At 43.1% G+C, this 23300-nt stretch overlaps 1 protein-coding gene across 1 annotated transcript in view; it reads right to left on the bottom strand.

The window, feature by feature from the left end:
• Positions 1-11375: 11375 nt before the first annotated feature.
• Positions 11376-23300, bottom strand: part of LOC126272052 (uncharacterized) — a 33857-nt gene continuing 21932 nt past the window's right edge. Inside the window, exon 3 of the mRNA XM_049974568.1 lies at positions 11376-12099. Coding sequence (XP_049830525.1) covers positions 11973-12099 — 127 coding nt within the window. The 3' untranslated portion in view covers positions 11376-11972. The remainder of the gene's footprint in view (positions 12100-23300) is intronic.

The raw sequence follows: 23300 nt of genomic DNA, 5'->3' as shown, positions 1-23300 counted from the left end.
CTTTGCAACGTTACGCTCATATATGTAACGACTTGACTTTGCCAAGTAGGAGACTAGTAATATTGTATCCGAACATTAGAGGTTTGCACTTCCTAATCATCCGCATTAACTTACATTTTTCCCACATTTAGGGCTAGCTGTCATTCATCACACCAACTGGAAATTTTGTCTACGTCTTCCTGTATCTTCCTACAGTCACTCCACTTCTAAACTCTACCGCACACCATGGCGTCATCAGCAAACAACTGCAGATTGCTGCCCACCCTACCTGCAAAATGTGTGATGTATATAAAGTACAACGGTGGTCGTATCACACTTCCTTGGGGCACTCCTGGCGATCCCCTTTCTCCGATGTACACTCGCCGTCGAGGCTGGGTTCTATTATTTAAGAAGTCTTCGAGCCACTCACATGTCTGTGAACTTATTCCATATGCTTGTACCCTCTTTAACAGCCTGCAAAAGTCTGCCTGTTGCCCTTCGTCCATAGCTTGCAGCATATCACGTGGGAAAAGAGAAGCTGGATTTCGTGTGAGCGATGCTGTCTAAAAACCATGCTGATTCGTGGACATAAGCTTCTCAGTCTCAAGAAATCTTGTAAGCGTGTCTTGTAAGCGTGTCATCAAGAGGGGGTTGAGCTGGCAAGAAATTACCTTCTTGCATTATAAGTTATTACGTTGCACTCATTGTCTTTACTGACTTTTGAATTGAAAATATGTTCAAGGACGCAGCAGCTCACGTAAGTTAGAGAGCGATTATCAGAACTAACGCTTTGTGGCCCTACAGTGCAAACTTAGAGAGAAGAGGGATCACTTCTTCATAAATTCTTTCTTGTTTATTTACTTGTATGACACATATCCTGGTGGAAATCTTTCCAGTTGAAGCCCGCTGGACGGCTTGTGTACGACGTGTCTAAAGAGTGTCTCCTGTCGGTGACTATTGTGTGTGTGTGTGGTTGTGTGTGTGTGTGTGTGTGTGTGTGTGTGTGTGTGTGTGTAGTGTAACGTCATGTTAGTGTCGTTGATGTTGACAGAGACGGTATTGAGTGAAACCTGGTGCCTGCACATGGCCTACTTCTGTAGAATGGGACACCAGCTGCTGGCCGAGTTCAACGTACTACCCGATAGACGCACCACCATTAACTGTAAGGCAGTCATGTCCTCGCTCCATAAGACAATGCTTAAAGGCATAAAATATAGCCCAGAACATTGGTACAAAGTCTTGGGAACACGAATTCTATGGTACCACCTTCTCACTCCTTGTGAAAATTTCTGTCACCACTAGGATTCAAACCCAATACCTCAGAAACCACTGTGAACTCATTGTTCCTGAATATCTCTAGTCATTGTTGAAAAACCAGAAGATGGGAGAGTAAAATAGCCTTATTGTCCCTGGTAATATAGTTACAACTTCCAAACACGTCTGACACAACACAAATAATTAAAATATTATTGGCGTGGGTCAGTTTCAAATCTTTACATACCTCCGCCACTCTAAGCACAGACTGTATGACTTTGCCAGATTCCTTTGTTCTTGCATCTATCTGAAAACGAAGCCAGTAATCTGTATCTTGTAAGCGTGTCATCATGAGGGGGTTGAGCTGGCAAGAAATTACCTTCTTGCACTATAAGTTATTACGTTGCACTCATTGTCTTTACTGACTTTTTCAAACAAGCACTAGAAATATCTTGACATATTATACGAGATCGATATCTTAAAATGGTATATCCCATGCTAGTAGACAGGCATAAAGTACAAATTTACGATTCGTTTTATAAAGTGCTGCAAGAAACAGGCGTTTAATTTATGAAATGAAACAATATGTGTGTGCGGCGGAAAATGGTCACATCAACAAAGTTGTTACAACTTTACTGTTTGGAATGAAACCGAGATGGTGAGATGAGCTCATCAGTCTACCTAGATGAACCAGTTTCATGATATGTGCAGAACATTTAACCCCATGGCAAAGACAAATATCAGTCCTTGTGTAGCAATACTAACGATGCAGACATTCAAAACATATAAATGTAGATTTTTGTAAGCAACTATGCACATATCTTCATTCAGTATAGTAGCGCCGTAATTTTTCTGTCTCTTTATACCAATGAAGCACCCCCTCCTAAAACTCCCCACCTGTGAGAAAGCAGCTAAGGCTGAGGAAAGTGACACCATGTGGATCTCATAATGGCCATTCGCCTGGATCACAGGAGTGAAACTAAAAAGTGAGTAGAAGCAAGAAGCACCTGATTTTACAACTTTGCAACGAGAACAGACACATTCGTCTCCCTAAGCCAGTCAAGTACTTTCGACTAGGTCTAGATAGGAAACTAACGTGGATTGATCACTTCCTCTTCATTGAACACAAAACCCCAACTACTAACAGGCCGTACTTGGGCATGTACAACGTTCTGCCATTATCCATCAGGGGTCTACGGGAGTCTCTTCATGAGGTTTCATTTAAAGTAACGTCATCTTAATGTCTCTGGGACCTCATTTCACGGTGCAGTGAGTAAATTTCCTCTGGTGTAAAAAGGGCAAGCAACAGAGAGCGTTCGTATCAGCTACAGTTCACATACTTTTCATATCTTATACTAAAGTTTCTCATTGCCCGATTCATGTGCACTTGTGTAAAGTCCATTAAGTTTTAGTACTTCTATGAGTCTCACAGTCGTATTATCAATGACTCAACCCCATATTCCGCGGTACCTGTCCTTTCGATTCCCTCCAGCCATAAAAAAACGATTGAATGTGTTTGTGCTGTTACCAATTCTATGTGCATAGCCACGAGAGTAGAGTAGTCTCCTAGTGTGACAGTAGAACCAACTTTTGTAGATGCTTGGTGGGTAGCAAAGAAGTTTGTGTTTCCCTTGTTAGGTTGGCACAATACAATAAGCCTCTTTTCTGGTCGCTTTTATTGGAGGGATAAATCCTGGTTTCGTTAAAGTGTTCTACATTGCCCGCTGGGATCGACTGTGTGATATTCGCTATTTCTGACTTCATTAAAACAGCAAATACGAGTAGTTAATACTTTCAGCCAGAAGGCAAATACTCGTTTATAAATAATGATTAATGTATAATAAGGCGTCGCATAGCGACGGTGGAATTTTCTAAATAATGTAATTCGTCGTCTTTGCACGGCAATATAAACAGAAAAATACGGATAGATATGCGATCCTTCACTATTTTGTTCGCTGGAGAACAAATGAAGCCTTGAGCGCTAAAGACTTGTACTGTTTTTTTCTTAAGTAAGACGGACGCAGATTTGTGGCGGTCTGATCTAATCTTTTACTAAATAAATAAAAACGTGTTCCGTCTAAGTTTAAGTGAAGTGTAAGAAGAACTGTTATAACTTATCGTGACGACGCACGGGTCACTCAAAAGGATAATGGTTATATAAAAGAGCGCTCAATGGACATGATACGGACATAAAAATCTACCGGCAATGTAGTACTAAGCTTTAGGTACGATATATGTTTTAGCTATAATAAATATTTGTTCTGGGAATACTGAATTATTGAGCAGTGCTCATTCCTATCATCTCCTGAGTATTATTTTCATTTTAATGATGCATTTTGCTAAGATTACAGACACCAAGATCAGCAGTCCAATGTGCGTGTTACATTGATAAAAAGAAAACTGTTTTATCGTCATCCTGTATCAGCTTTAATATTGAATTTCCCTTTTTCCCTTTTATGTGATGTTACAGTTGTTTTTGCGCCCTTAAGAACTTTCTGGTCCCTTACGAAATTGTTTTGTCATAACAATAACTTCACAACCCGGTATGATCGTATCTACGATCATGAAGTAATTAGAAAGACGATAATGCAATTTCTTCATCAATAGCACGCTAGCTGTGACTGCTTCAGCAAGTAAAAACTATTCACATTTCATAATGCAATATTTTATGACAGTGATCAATCCATGATTCTTACGCCAATTGTGATTGATAAAACAGTAAGCAAATCTCAATTTCCAACTTTTCCATTGAATAACAACCTCACTTTTATTTTGTAACATCACAACTGCTCGTAAGAGCTCCTCCTTGTCATTCTAATTAATGTCTGAATTCGTTTAAGTTTTCAATCTAGCTGAAGCCCTAATGCTCTTCTCTTGTAGCCTTATAGTCTGTTAGTTCGCGTGACGAATTTTACTTTAATATCGCGAATGTTGAATATCTTGAAATTTCATAGGCAATTCACCTAGTCATTTGAACACATGGAGTTGTGTTGAATGGTTAACGATTCAGTCCATCAGCTTCTCATTTTACAAACAACTAGTGCGTGTACATTACACAATGAGATGACGGAAGCCGTGAGATACCTTCTAATATCGTGTCGGACCTCCTTTTGCCTGGTGCAGTGCAGCAACTCGGCGTGACGTGGACTCAACAAGCCGTTGGAAGTCCCTTGACGGAATATTGAGCAATGCTGCCTCTACAGCCTTCCATAACTGCTAAAGTGTTGCCGGTGTAGGATGTTATGCACGAACTGACCTCTCGATTATGTCCCATAAATGATCGCTGGGATTAAAGTCGAGCGATCTAGGCGTCCAGATCATTAGCTCAAACTGTCTACAATGTTCTTCAAACCAATCGCGAGTGACAAGGCGCATTGTCAGTCGTAAAAATTCCATCGTTGTTTGAGAACGTGAACTCCAAGAATGGCTGAAATATGTCCCCAAGCAGCCGAACATAACCATTTCCAGTCGACGATTGGTTGAGTTGGAGAACGTGAAGTCCAAGAATGGCTGAAATATGTCCCCAAGCAGCCGAACATAACCATTTCCAGTCGACGATTGGTTGAGTTGGAGAACGTGAAGTCCAAGAACGGCTGAAAAATGTCCCCAAGCAGCCGAGCATAACCATTTCCAGTCGACGATTGGTTGAGTTGGACCAGAGGACCCAGTCTATTCCACATAAACACAGACTATACCATAAATATTCTTTAATTTACGTCTATGGTCACAAAATTTTTGTTCACAGGCTACCGTTTCCCGTCTATAATGACCATCTTCAGATCCGCAGCAAAAAATATGGGAAAAACATAAATACACTCACAGGTTATCTACAGCTTAAAAACAATGCAACAGACCATAAAGAAAATTGCTATTGACATGTATATACATGTGTGCGCTTTAAGTATGAAGAAGGATACCTGTGGTTTATAAAAAGTGTCCCCTCCCCTTTACTTTAAGCTGTTCAATTAATCACTGAAAACTAGTATATGCCTACAGTAGCGACATCTGATGAACTTGCGACACAAACATCTTGTGGCTACTGTATGGCACCTTGTTTTGAACAGCAATGCTACTGACAACATGACTCGTGCATATGCTGTTATTTATATATATTTGACGATGCTGGTACTGATTTTGTATTTAACGTTTGACGATGCCACTATGGCTGCAGTACATTAGGACACTGTTTCTATAAACCACAGGTATGCTTCTTCATACTTAAGCGCACAAATGTATATATATATATATATATATATATATATATATATATATATATATGTCAATAGTAATTTTCACTATGGTCTGTTGCAATGTTTTTAAGCTGCAGATAATCTGTGAGTGTATTTATGTTTTACCCATATTTTTTGCTGCAGAGCTAAAGATGGTCATTATAGACCGAAACCTGTAATCTGTGAACAAAAAGTTTGTGACCATAGATGTAAATTAAAGGAAATTTATTCTATATACGCGTCACTGTTTTATTCGCGACGATGTCGCAGCTTGTGAAACAGGCTATACCATTATGGAGCTATTACCAGCTTGCACAGTGCCTCGCTAATGAGCTGCGTCATAGCTCCATGGGATCTGCGACACATTTTAATCCTCCATCATCTCTTACCAACTGAAATTGGGACTCATCTGACCAGGACACGGTTTTCCAGTCATCTAGGGTCCAACTGATATGGCCATGAGCCCAGGAGACGACGCTGCAGAGAATGTAGTGTTGTTAGCAAAGGCGCTCACGCCGATCGCCTGTTAACATATCCCATTAACGCCAACTTTCGCCGCACTATCCTAACGGATGCGTTCGTCGAACGTCCCACATTGATTTGTCCGGTTGTTTCAAGCATTGCTGCTTGTCTGTTAGCACTGGCAACTCTACACAAACGCCGTCGTTCTCGGTCGCTAAGTAAAAGCCATTGGCCACTTCGTTGTCCGCAGTGAGAGGTAACTCCTGAAATTTGGTACACTCGGCAACTCTTGACACTGTGGATCTTGGTAAACTGAATTCCCTATAGGTTTCCGAAATGGAATGTCCCTTGCGTCTAGCTCCAACTGCCACTCCACATTTAAAGTCTGTTAATTCCAGTCGTGTTGCCATAATCACGTCGAAAGCCTTTTCACATGAATCACCAGAGTACAAATGACACGTCTGCAACGCACTGCTCTTTTATACTTTGTACACGCGAGATTACCGCCATTTGCATATGTGCGTATCGCTACACCATAACTTTTCTCCCGTCACTGTATGATACCACTGTGATTTTGTCACTCATTTTTCAATCCGTTTTATTCTGTAGCTTCCATTGTTTAGTGTGTGCCGTTGTTCATTACCACCACGTGTTAGTGTTCATATTTATCATGTTTAAGAGCTTTCAGCTCTCACGTCTTGATACTTTTGTGATACACGCAGTGCAATTCCACTTGGTTTATTCTGAAATTTCTACTTGTTCCTTACTTACCTTTCTTCATTTCCACCACATGTTTGTGTTCTGGTTTAAGAGCTTTCTGTGCCATTACTTCCGTAATCTTCCTCTTGCGCAGTGTATTTAAATTAAATGTGTTTTTACTTCACGTTTATTCCTTCATTGGTGTATTTCCCTGGTAATTTTAAGCATTCATTCCGGGTGTTAAAATCGAAGGAGCAGCATCTCTCTGCCTGCCACCGTTGGTTATAGTGGAGGAGCTTTGCCCATCTCTTTTCTCCTCCGTGTACCTCAGCAAATGCATGTGGATGCTAAGTGCGTATATGGTTAACCCATCCTTTGATTATTACCGTCCCATATTCCAAGAATTTAGTAACAGACTCAAAACTAAGGTTTAAGATTTATCAAGCACGCAACTTAAGATGTAGCCAATGGCCTTGCCGCAGTGGTAACACCGGCTCCCGTCAGATCATCGAAGTTCAGCGCTGTCGGGCTGGGGTAGCACTTGGATGGGTCACCATCCGTGTCTGCCGAGCTCTGATCAAGTGGGGTGCACTCAGCCCTTGTGAGGCCAATTCAGGAGCTAAATGACTGTGAAGTAGCCGCTCCGGTTACGAAAACTGTCGACGGCCGGGAGAGCGGTGTTCTGACCACATGCCCAGACATATCGGCTCCCGGTGACGCCTTTCAGCTGAGGGTGACACGGCGATCGGAACGTACCGTTGGGGATTCCGATGGCTGTGCGGATGGAGTAAGGAAAATAACTTAAAATGTATCAGGCACCAGCTTGTCATATTTTATTATGTCTACAAGTGCTTTAATCTATGTATCATTTTACCAGTAATTGTATTTAGGCTTTCAATAGCTCAGATTCATCCCACACTCCATCTACCTCTGACCCGGGGCGCAGCGTACAGCATTTCCTCGAGCAATAATTGAATACAGTCCCTTTTTTCATGAATTGTGAATTGTACTTAGATTAGCGCCAGCTTAGACAGGCCTGTTTTTCACTTTCTAAATGCACGGCTTTAAACTATCAAACCAGAGCCAAGACTAATCAGGCTGCAGCCGCAGTCTTTGTTATTGTTGTGGTCTTCAGTCCTGAGACTGGTTTGATGCAGCTCTCCATGCTACTCTATCCTGTGCAAGCTTCTTCATCTCCCAGTACCTACTGCAGCCTACATCCTTCTGAATCTGCTTAGTGTATTCATCTCTTGGTCTCCATCTACGATTTTTACCCTCCACGTTGCCCTCCAGTACTAAATTGATGATCCCTTGATGCCTCAGAACACGTCCTATCAACTGATCCCTTCTTCTAGTCAAGTTGTGCCACAAACTCCTCTTCTCCCCAATTCTATTCAATACCTCCTCATTAGTTATGTCATCTACCCATCTAATCTTCAGCACTCTTCTGTAACTCCAGATTTCGAAAGCTTCTATTCTTGTCTAATCTATTTATCGTCCATGTTTCACTTCCATACATGGCTACACTCCATACAAATACTTTCAGAAACGACTTCCTGAAACTAATCTTTACGTTATCGAAATCCCGTAAAATACTCTAGCTAGCGCTAACAGCAGCGATCAAATTGTATCTCTGTTCAACATTGTAATCTTTTACACCTGACATAGCAACCTTCTATTTTTGCCTACTGAGTCCTCATTAATCCCATCATAACCTATACCAAAGTTGTTTGGGTCTCCATCCCACCCAAATTTTACAAATCTCTTGAAATTCTAAGGACGTGTACTCTTATTTCCCATTCGTACAGACCTGCCTTGCTCAAACTGCTCCCTATACCAGCTCATCCAGTTCCCACACATTCTTCTCAGATTGGAACACATTAGAACCCAATAAATTAACCGGAAAATCCAGTAGCAACACACGAATCTGTGCCCAACAATCAAGATATTGTACTGTGGCGTTCAACCCTCCATGTCTCTCCTATCCTCTACTGCCAAAATTTTAATCCTCTCTCACTCTCCAACAAAGAAATCAACCCCAATGCTATCAAAATTTCGAAATTTGATCAGCAATATTTTCTGTTTGTTTTGCTATCAGGGACCTGTGGCCTCCATTGCCTCGTTTCACAGTAACTGCATTTAATTTGATCTCTTACCCATATTTACCTCTGTATTGCACCGAAAATATGTGCAAAACAGTGCAGATATCGACGGTGTGCGCTGTCTATATCGTTTGGGAACAAAGTTGTTCCATTCATTCACGGTAGTTGCTGTTGACAACCATAATGCACAGCTTACGCTTCACCCCCTAGCTTGCCTTTAAGATTGCTCAGTTCTTTCTCGGCTTTGCTTAGGCGGAAATGTTGGCTGTACGTTAACAGTCGCTGTGCATGATGTCGTGATCATGGTTACCAATAGGGTGATCAATACCTGAAAGGGGAGAGTTCTGCATTTGCTACGTTCTGTACTGTACATTGACATAACACATTAAACACTCTTTTAGTGGAATGCACGTGTTTTGTCTGAGGATTGTTCCATTACTTTGTATTTTCTGTTTTGGTAATTGCATATTACAGATTTCTTCACTGTTGTGAAGGTTTTTCCACAGAGATAAAGGTAATTGGGCTAAATTATAATCAGATTATTTCTCTGTAATGGGCTACCGGGTAGCACGGATCCCTGATACCATAATATTCAGAAAATGATCCCGGATCAACCCCAGACATTTTCTCAGCAGGGTTTTAGTCTAGCCACAGCTAACCACGTCCCACACTCAGTTCACGTCTGCCTAACCCTTCACCTCTTGCCCCTCCCTACACTCCATGTCCTCATAAGAAGCAGTCGTATTTTCGTCTCCGTGATGAACTTGATCATTGCCATTCCCAAATGCGATATCGTTTCACAGTAGTATCTATTTTAAGTCCTTAAAATCGGTTACTGTAATGTGTTAAACATTCCTGTAATTTTACTATTTTAAACTATAAAATTCTCCTTTATTTATAGGTGTAAACACCGCATTACTGTCTAGTTTGTTTGATTTTATAATTTTAAGTTATACTCGTCTTTTGACTGAATAGCGTATTTTTTTCCCGCTACCAGCTAAAATACAGGAAAAAAAGTTTTGTGACTTATTTAGATGTTATGACTGAACTGACGTTGTAAATATACAGAGGGATCAAAAAAAATGTATCCACTTTTTAAAAGTCCATAACTTGCAAACTAATTGTCGGAGTTGTCTCATTTTTGGTGAAAGAGTAGCTTAAAGTCCAACTTAAATATGTCACAGTAATGTTCGAAATGGTCACCATTAACATCCACACACAAACGATGCCGCCGGACTGCAGCACGAACTACTGACTGCAACGTGTTCAGTTGGATATTTGCACATGAATGTAGGATGGATTCTCGAAGTTCATCCAATGTGCATGGCTTCTGTCGATAAACGACGTCCTTTAGTGTTCCCCACAGGTTAAAGTCCAGAGGAGTTAGGTCTGGGGAACGTGGTGGATACTCCACAGCACCTCTACGGTCTATCCATCTTCCTGGTAGATTTTCGTCGAGATACGCCCTAACACGATTTTGGTAGTGGGCTGGGGCTCCATCTTGTTGAAAGTAAACTCTTCCGTCCCCATACAAGTCCCGGATGGCAGGTAAAATGGATGTCTGAAGCTTGTGAAGGTACACCTCACAGGTAACTGTGCCGTCAAAGAAGAATGGCCCAATCAAGCTCCGGTAAGACAACCCACACCTGGCAAATTCACGGCTTTGTCTACATGGACGTTCGGGTTTTCGGCGGCCCAGTAGCTGCAGTTGTGACGATTTACTGTACCACTGAGTTTGATCTGTGCCTCATCAGACCATACAATCATCTCTGCAAACTCTTCATCGTTACGCTCCATGTTAGTAAACCACTCATGGGACTCCATTCTCGCCGGCCGCGGTGGTCTCGCGGTTCTAGGCGCGCAGTCCGGAACCGTGCGACTGCTACGGTCGCAGGTTCGAATCCTGCCTCGGGCATGGATGTGTCTGATGTCCTTAGGTTAGTTAGGTTTAAGTAGTTCTAAGTTCTAGGGCACTAATGTCCACAGCAGTTGAGTCCCATAGTGCTCAGAGCCATTTGAACCATTTGACTCCATTCTAAGATATGGGTCGTCCTCGTTCATTACGTGTAGGAATCGTGGGATGTAGCACATCCACTTTGCTGTCTTCAAAATTCGCCGAACACTTGAGCAACTCACTCCAGTTTCACGGCCACAAGACTTCTGTGGTGAGCGAGTGAATTGTTGTAACACACGACGGGAGTTAGCTGGACTTATTACTGTTACAGGTCGTCCAGATCGTTGTTTATTTACATCTTTAACACAGCCTTCGGCTTCAAATTTGTCTCGAATGCGACGAATCGTTAAACGTGTCGGTGGCTCTGTTTGATACTCGTCTCGCCATTGCCGTTGAACCTCATTAATGTTTTCATACTTAAAATACCACTTCAAAACTGACTTCCTTTCATCGAATGTAAGCCTTGCACCAGCCATGTTTATTCGAGTAACTAGGTGCAACTAAGAACAAAACACTGACCATCTGGCGACTGTCATCTGACAAAACATTGCCGGAACTACAGAGTATTACACCACCAACGATGAGACAACTCCGTCAATTACTTTGTCAGTTATGGACTTTTAAACAGTAGATACATTTTTTTGATACCTCTATATTTACAGAACAGATAAATTAACAGTAGTGTTGGTGAGTCTGTTATGATGTAACTAGTAAAATTTTAATAGGTTGTTGTACAAATAAGTACAATGAAATTAATTTGATATTTCACAACAGTTTTGACTTTTCAAAATGCAAATGTATTTCTACAGCTACCAAACGTGAAAGATGCAAAAAATTCTGCTATAAATAGTAGTAATACATGTAGTATCTAATAGTCATAAGACATCAAACATCAATAATCGATGATTTGTTGAGGTGCGTGAATGAAATTAATTTGATATTTCACAACAGTTTTGACTTTTCAAAATGCAAATGTAATTCTACAGTTACCAAACGTGAAAGATGCAAAAAATTCTGCTATAAAAGTAGTAATACATGTATCTAATAGTCATAAGACATCAAACATCAATAATCGATGATTTGTTGAGGTGCGTGAATGAAATTAATTTGATATTTCACAACAGTTTTGACTTTTCAACATGCAAATGTAATTCTACAGTTACCAAACGTGAAAGATGCAAAAAATTCTGCTATAAAAAGTAGTAATACATGTATCTAATAATCAAAAAACATCAAACATCAATAACCGATGATTTGTTGAGGTCCGTGAAGGCGATATTCCGTGAGAGTACGTTACTTCCGCCAGCTGTCGTAGTACCAACTGTACGGGTAGTACCAGCTGTACGGGTAATAGTAGCCGTACGGGTAGTAAGCGTCGTACCAGCTGTACTCGCTGTACGGGTCGTACGTCCAGTAGTACCTGAAAACGACAAACAACTCGTGTGTGACGTGCGGCTGAAACCAGTACAAGGTAACTTTCTACTTCACTTTTTCTAGGCGCGCAGTCCGGAACCGTGAGACTGCAACGGTCGCAGGTTCGAAACCTGCTTCGGGCATGGATGTGTGTGATGTCCTTAGGTTATTTAGGTTTAAGTAGTTCTAAGTTCTAGGGGACTAATCACCACAGCAGTTGAGTCCCATAGTGCTCAGAGCCATTTGAACCATTTTTTTTTTCTGCTTCACTTTTCTCAGAGTGGGCGAACATCCATCCCTTGCCTCATGGATCTGATCTTGTCTTTTCTATATTCTCCTCGAATCCATTCCAAACGAGTCAAACTACTGCTATCAAAAACTAATATATCTTCTCTGACTTTTCATGACTGTCCGATTGTAATCCCCTGTAGGTGATAAAGTTGATAAACTTCATTACCTTACCGTTTATTCTTGAGATAAATAAATGAAAAATAATCGTGTATGTAACTTCCTGGAAGATTAAAACTGCATGCCGTACCGAGACTGCAACTCGGGACCTTCACCTTTCGCGGGCAAATGCTGTACCACGTTTTTTTCTTTGTTAACAGAAATGAGTATACAGTCTCACCATCAGCAGCAACCCAATTTTTTTTTTTGGGGGGGGGGGGGGGGGGCTCAGGAGAAAGAAAACAAATAGGCTCCAGATAGTGAGCTATGCGTGAAAAGGATAAACATGTGCAAGGAAAAAAAAAACTTAGAAGAGGAGAAAAGAGAAGTGGAATAAAATAGGAATACTTTCCGCGCCATGCTCCACTTTGGCACGCCATCAGAACAAAATGCATTCTATCATTGACCATTAAAGGGGAACGTGGGATAGTCCAGTCTCGGCTGGCACGGTTCGTTGAGATTCGTTGAGTGGAAACCACAAAAGATAATCAGAAACATTTCATTTGCAATAGTTAGCTACACCTTCCAGCTGCTTCTGTACATTTGTGACAAAATAAAACACCTACAGTCGTCCTTCCTTATGATTTTATTTTGTTGCCGGCCACTGTGGCCGAGTGGTCCTAGGTGCTTCACTCCGGAACTGCGCTGCTGCTACGGTCGCAGGTTCGAATCCTGCCTCGGGCATAGGTGTGTGTGATGTTCTTAGGTTAGTTAGGTTTAAGTAGTTCTAAGTCTAGGGGACTGATGACCTCAGATGTTAAGACCCATAGTGCTTAGAGCCATTTGAACCATTTTTTTATTTTATTTTGTTGCAACCAGTTTCAGCGCTTCAATGCGCCATCTTCAGGCTGTAGTTGATGCGGAAAGGGTTGATACGATCTTTATATATATCACATCAGTTGCCAGCATAACTGGATACGCAGATAATGTGTCAGCACTCTAACCATCAACTGCCAACTGACTGGAGAAACATTCAAATACTGGTTGAAACAAAATAAAATAAAATCATAAGCACTGCTGTAGGTGTTTTATTTTGTCACAATAGTAAACGGCCGTCGTCCTAAAGACCTCCTGCCAAAAGGATGGACATACAAAAACTTCTCTACATAGTCGCTGTTTCGACTTCGACATTTTTGGGGGCGTTGTACCAACTTTCCAATACCCTCGACACAGAAGGCAGTCGCCTGAGCTTTCCACCAATTCTGTGCGCTTGTCTGTATGGTGGGTGATCAAACATTTCCTACCGTAAACGCTGGAGGAGCGTCTTCATTGTCCCTGCACTATGCACCCCAGAACTATTATGAAGAAGAAAATGCATGACAGTTACGTTATGTGGACTGCATGAAATCAGGCTAAATCTCTTAGCAAGCACTCATACTTGGCCGGACATGGTACAGAGTGTTTCAAAAAGGATATACGGGTTTTAAGGCTTTGTAGCGCATGTTACATCACGTTACAATTATAAGTAATACACCAAATGAAAAGGAAACAGAAACAGTTTTTCTTACAATTACTCAGTGTGAACACCGATCACACATCGAATCGATAAGCGAGTTGTTCCGAAACCTTGATCAATGTGTCAAGAGTAACTGTTGCAATAACACTGTTTCTAAAGTCGGATGGATCAGCTGGTGACGGAGGCACATACACATGATCGCGTCAGATCGAGTGTGACCATGGAGGTCATGCATAAAAAGCTGTGTCAACCAGCCCCTTGCGCCCAACCCACTGGTCGGATACGACGTCGTTTAACCAGCCGCGTACTGCGTTATGGCAGTGAGGCGGCGCAACATCTTGCTTCCAGATAAGATGTGTTGTCCAGCTTCTTGCCACTGAGGCACGGACCATAGCTGTAGCACATCAAGATAAGAAACATCAGTTACAGTTGATTCACCGAAAAAGAAAGGCCCATAGACTTTCCGCGGTGATATTTTTTGGGGCTAAGCGTGAAAGACTCACACTCATTCAACACGTTTTTCAGTTGCTCTGTGTCATTCCATACTCTTCCCGTTGCGCTCAAGTATACAAACAAAACTGTTTAAGTTGCACTTCCATTTGGTGTATTGTTTAAAATTGTCAGTTGATCCTAATAAATGCTACAACGCTTCAAAGCGGTATGTTCATTTTGAAACACCCTGTATTTTCTAAGCATCTATACTTAGCAGGACATAGTATTTTCTGAACTTCTTTACGTGCTCAGAACTGAAAAGAGCGACCTGACGCAATCGACAAGAGACACTGCCAAACACATCTGTGCAAAGCTTAATCGGATTTTCGCTGTGGTTTCCATTTCGCGACCGATCGGACCTGAATAAACGAGTAGACCTCGTTCGTCGGCGCGTGAGAAATGACATGCTGTAATAGAGTTTCTCACCGCAGGAAAGGTGCCCCAAGACTGAAAGCTGTGTACGGTGATGATTATTTCAACATCAGTAATGCGCGATGTTGGGTTGTTCGTGATCGTAATGAAGGAAGCGGTGGTGCAAACCTCAACCGGTGTCAACGAGAAATACGGGCCCTGCAACGGACTTGTGACGCCAAACTAGTCGTTTTTCCTCCACGCTTCGTGAATGCTAGACTCCGTGCAGAGATCACAGGAAATCAATATTTAATTGAAAAAGAAAGCCTCTAAAGTTAAGTTAAAGTGAACAGTTAAGATCGCAATAATATTTGTTTATTAACCGGGTTCAGCTTAAATAACAGCTATCTTAAGAATTTGTGACCTTGCAAACAAATAACAGCAAAGTTACAAACATTTACAATTTCATATGGCCTTAAAATAAGATACGGAAAAACTATGCTAAAAATTACAAACAGCGCTATTGTATATGGCGTTAAAAAATAGAGAATGGTTATAGCGTTTACTCCTAAGGCTGGTGTTGGCGGCTCCTCGTTTTTCTCGGGGTAACCACGATCGTACAATGACTGATGGCTGTGGAGCCACGGGTTAAATAGTGGGCAATTTGCGGGCCGACTAAGGCTTACGTCATAGCCAGCGAATGGCAAACTCTTCACAAGAGCCTGTATGAAACTTGCACAGTAAGGTTCTTTTTTTTTTTGTTATGGTTTTCGGGCGCAAAGCAGTTATGGACATAAGCACCCATACTGTGTCTTAGTGAAGTGTGAAAACAGGATTTTAAATCAACAGCTATGGGAGCGAAACTCAAGAAGGAGGAAAACTAAAAACGGAAGAAAACCTTAGAAAAGTGCTGTTGAAGGGGGGTTGTTTTACCCGAAAAGAGATTCAAATGACCGATGTCATCCCACTAACACTTATAAAATCAAGGACGCGATCGGCAGAGCGCGCGTCGTCTGCTAAAAAGGAACGTACACACACCAAAAAAAGGTTTGCATCACTTCGGCTCCGAGAGTTCCGGACCCTGTACAGAAAATTGGAATAGAGATCAACATAAACATCATTTCCGCCCTTTTCATTGCTCATGAAGACCATGCATTGCTTGTTATACAACCATACAGCGTAACTCTAAATATAGATAAATGTAAATTAATGCAGATGAATAGGAAAAAGAATCCCGCAATGTTTGAATACTGCATTAGCAGTGTAGCGCTTGACACAGTCACGTCGTTTAGATATTTGAGAGTAACATTGCAAAGCGATATGAAATGGGACAAGCATGTAATGGCAGTTGTGGAGAAGGTGGATAGTCGCCTTTGGTTCATTGGTAGAATTTTGGGAAGATGTGGTTCATCTCTAAAGGAGACCGCTTATAAAACACTAATACGACTTACTCTTGAGTACTGCTCGAGCGTTTGGGATACCTATCAGGTCGGTTTGAGGGAGGACATAGAAGCAATTCAGAGGCGGGCTGATAGATTTGTAACTGGTAGGTTTGATCATCACGCGAATGCTACAGAAATGCTTCAGGAAAAAAATCGAGCGGGAGTCTCTGGAGGAAAGGAGGCGTTCTTTTCGTGAATCGCTACTGAGGAAAATGAGAGAACCAGCATTTGAGGCTGACTGCAGAACAATTTTACTGCCGCCAACTTATATTTCGCGGAAAGACCACAAAGGTAAGATAAGAAAGATTAGGGCACGTACTGAGCCATATAGGCAGTCTTTTTCCCTCGTTCTGTTTGGGACTGGAACAGGGAGAGAAGATGTGGTACGAGGTACCCTCCGCCACGCACCGTATGGTGGATTGCGGAGTATGTATGTAGATGTAGGTGTAGACCTTCAGAGGTGCTGGTCTAGATTGCTGTACACCCCGGTACCTCTAGTACCCAGTAGCACGTCCTCTTGCGTTGATGCATGCCTGTATTCGTCGTAGCATACTATCCACAAGTTCATCAAGGCACTGTTGGTCCATATTGTCCCACTCCTCAAAGGCGATTCGGCGTACATCCCTCAGAGTGGTTGGTGGGTCACGTCGTCCATAAACAGCTCTTTTCAAGCTGTCCCAGGCATTTGGGATAGTGTTCATGTCTGGAGAACATGCTGGACACTCTAGTCGAGCAATGTTGTTATCCTGAAGGAAGTCATTCACAAGATGTGCACGAGGGGGACGCTAATTATCGTCCATGAAGAGGAATGCCCCGCCAATATGCTGCCGATATGGTTGCATTGTCGGTCGGAGGATGGCACTCACCTATCGTACAGCCATATTGGGGCCTTCCATGAGCATCAGCGGCGTGCGCCGGCCCCACATAATGCCACCCTAAACAGCAGGTAACCTTCACCTTACTGCACTCGCTGTCCGGTGTGTCTAAGACGTTCAGCCTGACCGGGTTGCCGGGTTGAAGGCATATGCGACACTCATTGGTGCGTACAGTTCGAATCGTGACACGACGTCCTGTGGATCCACGAAAAGTAATATTCAACTTGGTGGCATTGCCGTCAGAGTTCCTCCGAGCCATAATCTATAGGAAGCGGTCGTCCACTGTAGTAGTAGCCCTTGAGCCGCCTGAGCGAGGTATGTCATTGACAGTTCCTGTCTCCTCCATGTCCGAACAACATAGCTTTCGTTCACCCCGAGACGCCTGGAGCGGTCCGATGTTGACAGCCCTCCCTGGCACAAAGTAACAATGCGGATGCATTGAATGTAACAGTGAATGTAGCAGTTGACGGAAGCAGACTCCCAGTGCTAGTAGAGAGGAAGGACTGCCTGAACACCCTTAATCCAAGGAGGCGTGGAAAAAAAAGGCATGGGTTGGATGAGCAGGCATGGAAAACAGATGACTATCATAACGACTCAGAAAGACAGCTTGCCGATTGGACAACGGAGGTACAGCAGTCTCAGCGTAAAGTCTCTCCACAGAGCTAGTGTAAAAAGCTCCAGACACTAAACGCAATCCACTGCGGTGGACAGAATCTAGACGCTGAAGAATAGACGGCCGTGCAGAGGAGTAACTGTGCTTCTACAGTCTAATTTCGAGCGCACTAAGGCGCGATATAGGAAGAGGAGGAACGCTCCGTCCGCTCACCAGGAGATACCACTCAGAACACGGTGGGTATTGAGGGATCGCAGGTAGTAAGCTGAAAGATACGAAACGTGGGAAGACGAGCACCGTTTTCTGTCAAACATAAATCACAAGAATTTGGCAACGTCCTTGAACGGAAGGTCAATAGGGTCTCGATAGAGGGAAGGCGGATAGAACTTTGTGCGACGTTAAAATTTATACAGACGGTGTTAATGGGAGAAAATCGGAAGCCGGTTTCGATGCTCCATGAATGGAGACGATCGAGAGATCCTTTAAGGCGTCGTTCAAGAAGGCTGATCCTTTGAGAGCTGTAGTAGATTGTAAAATCGTCGACAGAGAGGGAGCCCGAGCCATCGGTAAGGGGACAATCGTCCGCGCGGGGTAGCCGCACGGTCTAGCGCGCCTTGTGATGGTCGGCGTGGCTCGCGGCTCCCCCCCCTCCCCCCCCCCCCCCATCCGTCGGAAGTTCGAGTCCTTCCTCGGGCATGGGTGTGTGTGTTATCATTAGTTTAAGTCAGTTATATTAAGTAGTGCATAAGGTTAGGAACCGATGACCTTAGTAGATTGGTCCCATAAGACCTTACCACAACTGTAACTATATATGAAGAGAATCCATAATTGGATTTATGGTGATGGCAAACACCTAGCACATAGCCCTGGGGCACCCCGTTTTCTTGGGAGAAAGGGATAGAGTAGTGTTCACTTGCACCTTGAATGTGCGCTCTGTTATAAATTCACGGATGAAAAGGGGTCGCCGACCTCGAAAGCCTCAAGACAGAGGATGCCCGTCCTTCAACAGGTATCGTATGCCCACGCACGATCAAAAAGTATAGCTATTGCTTGGCGTTTCCTGAGAAAATTGTTCATGATTCAAGTGGAGAGAGCAACAAAATGGTCAACTGTGCAACGATGCTTTCGGAAACCGCATTAGGCAGTTGTTAAAAGGTTTTGGCACTCCAGCCACCAGCCTAAATCACGATTTACCAAATGCTTCAAACCCTTACATACATTACTCGTGAGAGAGATTAGCCTATAGGTAGAAGGGAGATGATGTTTGTCCTTTCCAGGTTTTGGAAGAGAAATGACGATAGCTTCCTGCCATCTTCTGGGAAAGGTACTGTCCGTCCAAATTCGATTATAAAGGCGAAGGGGGTAATGCAGACTAGGGAATGTTAAATGCAGCAACATTTGGACGTAGACGCCACGCGGTCCTGGGGTGGAAGAGCGAGAGGAAAAGAGTGCGTGTTGAAGTTCCCGCGTAGAAAGAAACGGTATTATAGCTTTCGCGATTTTGAGAGGAGAAAGCAAGAGGTCGCACTTCCGTTGCTCGTTTCTTCGGTAGAAAGGCTAGTAGGCTATTAAAAGAGTTCGAAATCTCAGCAAAGTGTTGACCCAATGAGTTAGAAATTGCTACTGGGTCCACTAAGGTATCTTGTGCGACTGTTAGCCCAGAGATCGGGGAAAAACTAAACGTACCAGATAACCATCGAGTTCGACTCCAAACTACACATGAGGGAGTGAAGGTATTAAAGGAACTGGTAAAGAAATTCCAGCTTGCCCTCTTGCTATCGCGTATGATGTGACAGCATCGCGCACGTAACTGCTTATAGCGGATACAGTTGGCGAACGTAGGATGAAGAGCACGTCTCTGCTCCCGTATTGCGTCACGGCATGCCTCGTTCCATCAAGGAACTGGGGGGCGCCGGGGCGAAGGGAAGGTACGAGGTATAGAACATTCCGTGGCTGTAAAAATAACTTCCGTGACGTGAGTGACCTGATCGTCGATCCTAGGAAATTAACTGCCCTCAAATGTCGCTAGAGAGGAGAAAAGTGTCCAATCGGCTTGGGAAAGTTTTCAGCGTCTTGGTCCCATAGATAGCAGCTGTGTCTGTAATCGAAGGACACATAGAACCCTATTGGAGCGAATTCCTCGGACATTCCAACGGATAATTGATATAGGGTAGACAAAAAAGGGAAAAATCTCACCAAGGTTGATGTCAACTCAGCGACCGCTGAGAGCCAGTAGCCAACGGCGTAGAATGGCATTGTCAGAGGCAGAAGAACCTGATCCAGAGGTTGTTTGGGGGCAGTTCCTGCCGCCAGTGATCGGCTGGTTGATCGGCTGGTTGATCGGCCACCAGCGGTGAGTCTTGGCGACAGGGAAGACGGCCGAGGGCGAATACTGATGGGTGGTGCTGTAGAAGAGACACGCCATGGCGGAGAAGGAGAGGAAGTGTCTTTCTTATGAGCCTTCTTGGAGGCAGGACGTTGAGATGAAGGAGATGCTGAGGGTTGTGAGGTCTGGAAAAGTAAAACATCTCCACGAGTAGGCTTTTTTTGGAAGTCTGGGTATCCGATTTTGGGGATTGTAATTTAGCATGAGCCAATGAAGATTGGGCCTTAGCGTGAGTAGTTGAAAGTGGGGAGGCTGAACGGGCGATCTTTGGGCCGGCCGATCTGACGACTGTGGTGCTAAAGGTGAGATCACAAGCCTGCATGGCCACCTTAGTAGGTTGAGGAGAGGTGAGGACAGTGCTATTTTACCCGCTGGGAGCACAATGGGCTTTCTACTGGCAAATAACTTGTGAGCAGCGAAGGAAGACATCTTTTCCTTCACTCGGATTTCCTGAATAAATCGTTCATCTTTAAAAATAGGGGAATCTCTTGAGGAAGCAGCGTGGTCGCCCATACAGTTGATGCAACGAGGGATGGGGTGGACAATCACCCTCATGGGCATCCCTGACACAAGTAACGCATTTGGCCAGATTGGAACACGTCTAGCAGGTATGATTATACCTCTGACATTGATAGCAACATATAGAATTGGCGATGTAAGGGCAAAATGAAATTATCTCATAGCACTCTTTAATGTGTGATGGAAGTTGAACTCTGTCAAACATTAAGAAGAGAGCCGGAACCTATTCCTTTTCAACTCTTTTCATTTCTCGATGTACAGCCGTTACTCCCTGAGCAGACAGGTAATTCGGAATGCCCTCATTTGATAATCCGTCGAGTGATCTTGTGTAACCACCCAGCACAGTGAGTTTAAAGTATGGTACACTCCCACCTGGTCAGGGAAGGTGTGTAGCAGTGTAGTTCGAAGCAGTTTGTGTGCCTGGAGGGCACTGTCTGTTTCTAACAACAAGGTGCCATTTCGTAACCTGGAACAAGATTTATAGGACCTGCAAATGTGTCATCTTTCTGAATATTGAAAGGGTTTACTGTTGAGAAGTCTTGACCTTCGTCAGACCGAGAAATAACTAGGAACTTTATCACTGACGGAAGAAGTTTCCGTGGCTGAGACTCTCTTGTGGGCAGAAGTTGTATAAGTAGAAGAAAATATTGCGAAAGTATCGCCCATGGTTACCGGCCTCTCCGGCGGTGTGACCCTTCCTAGTGGGGGCCCTCTCTGACGTCACTCCAGCCTTAGGTGATTGTCTATACCTCAGGTCACACCTTCTGAGAAACAAAGGGACCAATCGACATGTTCGGAAGGTACCCGCTCAGGTAATCACCCCTCCCAGGACCTGGTCTTCACCAGGTGTTTTGAATATGTCCTACTTGTCTAGCTGGAGTGGAGAATTACGTGTTACCACAACGCCAGCTGCATGTGGGGATGTATGGTTAGGCCTTCAGACATACGCAGGGAGGAAAGAAATGAAAAGGGAGGATCAAAGAAAAGGAAAGAAGAGATCTCAAACGCCGCAGCAGAGAAGAAGGTAATTAGAAGAATCAAGGAAAGAGAAGGACAAACTAAGGACAGATACTTTACATTGTAGAGATAAGAGAAGAGAAATCACTAGCATCCATCTCCAGACACAGGCACAAATCATACTCCCAAAGAGAGAGAAAAGGGGAAGGGAAAAGGTGGGAGGGGGTGGGGGGGTGGGAGGGGAAGGTTCGGGGACAGGGAGGGATGTGGAAAGGAAAGAGAGCTGCGCAAACTCAGGGTCCCTTGCTCACAACGCACATACCAAAAACTGATGTGGGCCCTCTGGGAGAGCACAGTAAGTCCTCGTAGCCCACGTATGAGTACATAACATGTTAAAACATTATCAAGCATAATGCCAGTAGTCATTTATGAAAATAAATGAACTAGCTTACGAAACAACAGAAGAAGCAGTGTAACCTATTGACACTGGTGTGAGAGACAAACACATCGTTCCTACTAATATTTTGTCGATAAAAGAATAAACAAGAGAGTGGTAATTATATGCACATATATATTACATAAAGAGATAATGAGAGGTAAAATTACATTAAAAGATACAACCACTAAAATATATACACGCCATTGTATATTTACTAAGCAGTGCCCTCTGGTAAGAATTTCAAACGACGCCGTTTCCTAACCAATGTGAAGGTTAAGATGGTCGTCATGATATCATAGAAGGGTGTACTAAAAAGGACGCGGTGGTCATGGTTATGTAACGGCCAAAATGGAAACCGAGAAACCAAAGAAGTACACCTGGGGACACTAAGATCCAGGTATCGATTCAGGTCGATATCACCAAAGACATTTATGCTAATGACTCATAAATAAACGCTGTAAGAAAGTTACTTACTATCCTCCAGCGTCATTATTGAGACCAAATGTGTCAGCTTTCTACGGACATTTACATGGCACGGGCTTCTAAAAACGTGAGTACATATATGACATCATATCGTTGGTAATATGATAATAAAAGGCTATACAGGTCATAACAGCATTCATATATATTAATGTTATTCTATTAATTTACAGGAAGACCGAGACATCCACTACCCCATCACTGTGGAAGATGTATAGGTCACCACCTTTGGATAGCTGTTGGAAATGCTCTACAATGCCACAAACTCTTCCTGTTTCCATATGCTGCAATGTATTCCACATTTTTGTCAATGAGAAATGGAAACGTTCCTATGCTCCAGACTCATCCTATTTCCATGTGTTGCGATGTACTCCACATGTTTTTATTTTTTGTATTTTGTAAGATAACAGTATCTCTTTTTATTTCTACTTCCTTGTGCATGTTGTGAAAGGCACCTTCCGACTATGATCAATACTGGAAAAGTAATCATGTATTGACTGCAAAATGAGGAAACAACACTCTTCGAAATGTGATGCCAAGGCATCTGCTACCCTGTCGCTGTGGAAGATGATATTAACTGTATAGGTTGTCACCTTCGGATAGATGTTGGAAACGCTCTACAATGCTGCAAATTCTTCCAGTTTCTATATGTTGGGAAATCTTCCACATTTTTGTCAATGAGAATCATCGCCTCTGTGTTTCTACCAACCTGTATGTTGTGAGAGCTGTATAGTTTACTCCATGTGATGTT

Source organism: Schistocerca gregaria, chromosome 5 (genome assembly GCF_023897955.1).
Source record: "Schistocerca gregaria isolate iqSchGreg1 chromosome 5, iqSchGreg1.2, whole genome shotgun sequence".
In the NCBI taxonomy this organism is placed as follows: Eukaryota; Metazoa; Arthropoda; class Insecta; order Orthoptera; family Acrididae; genus Schistocerca; species Schistocerca gregaria.
The sequence above is the reverse complement of the archived record's forward strand: the minus strand, read 5'-3'. Positions and strand labels throughout refer to the sequence as shown.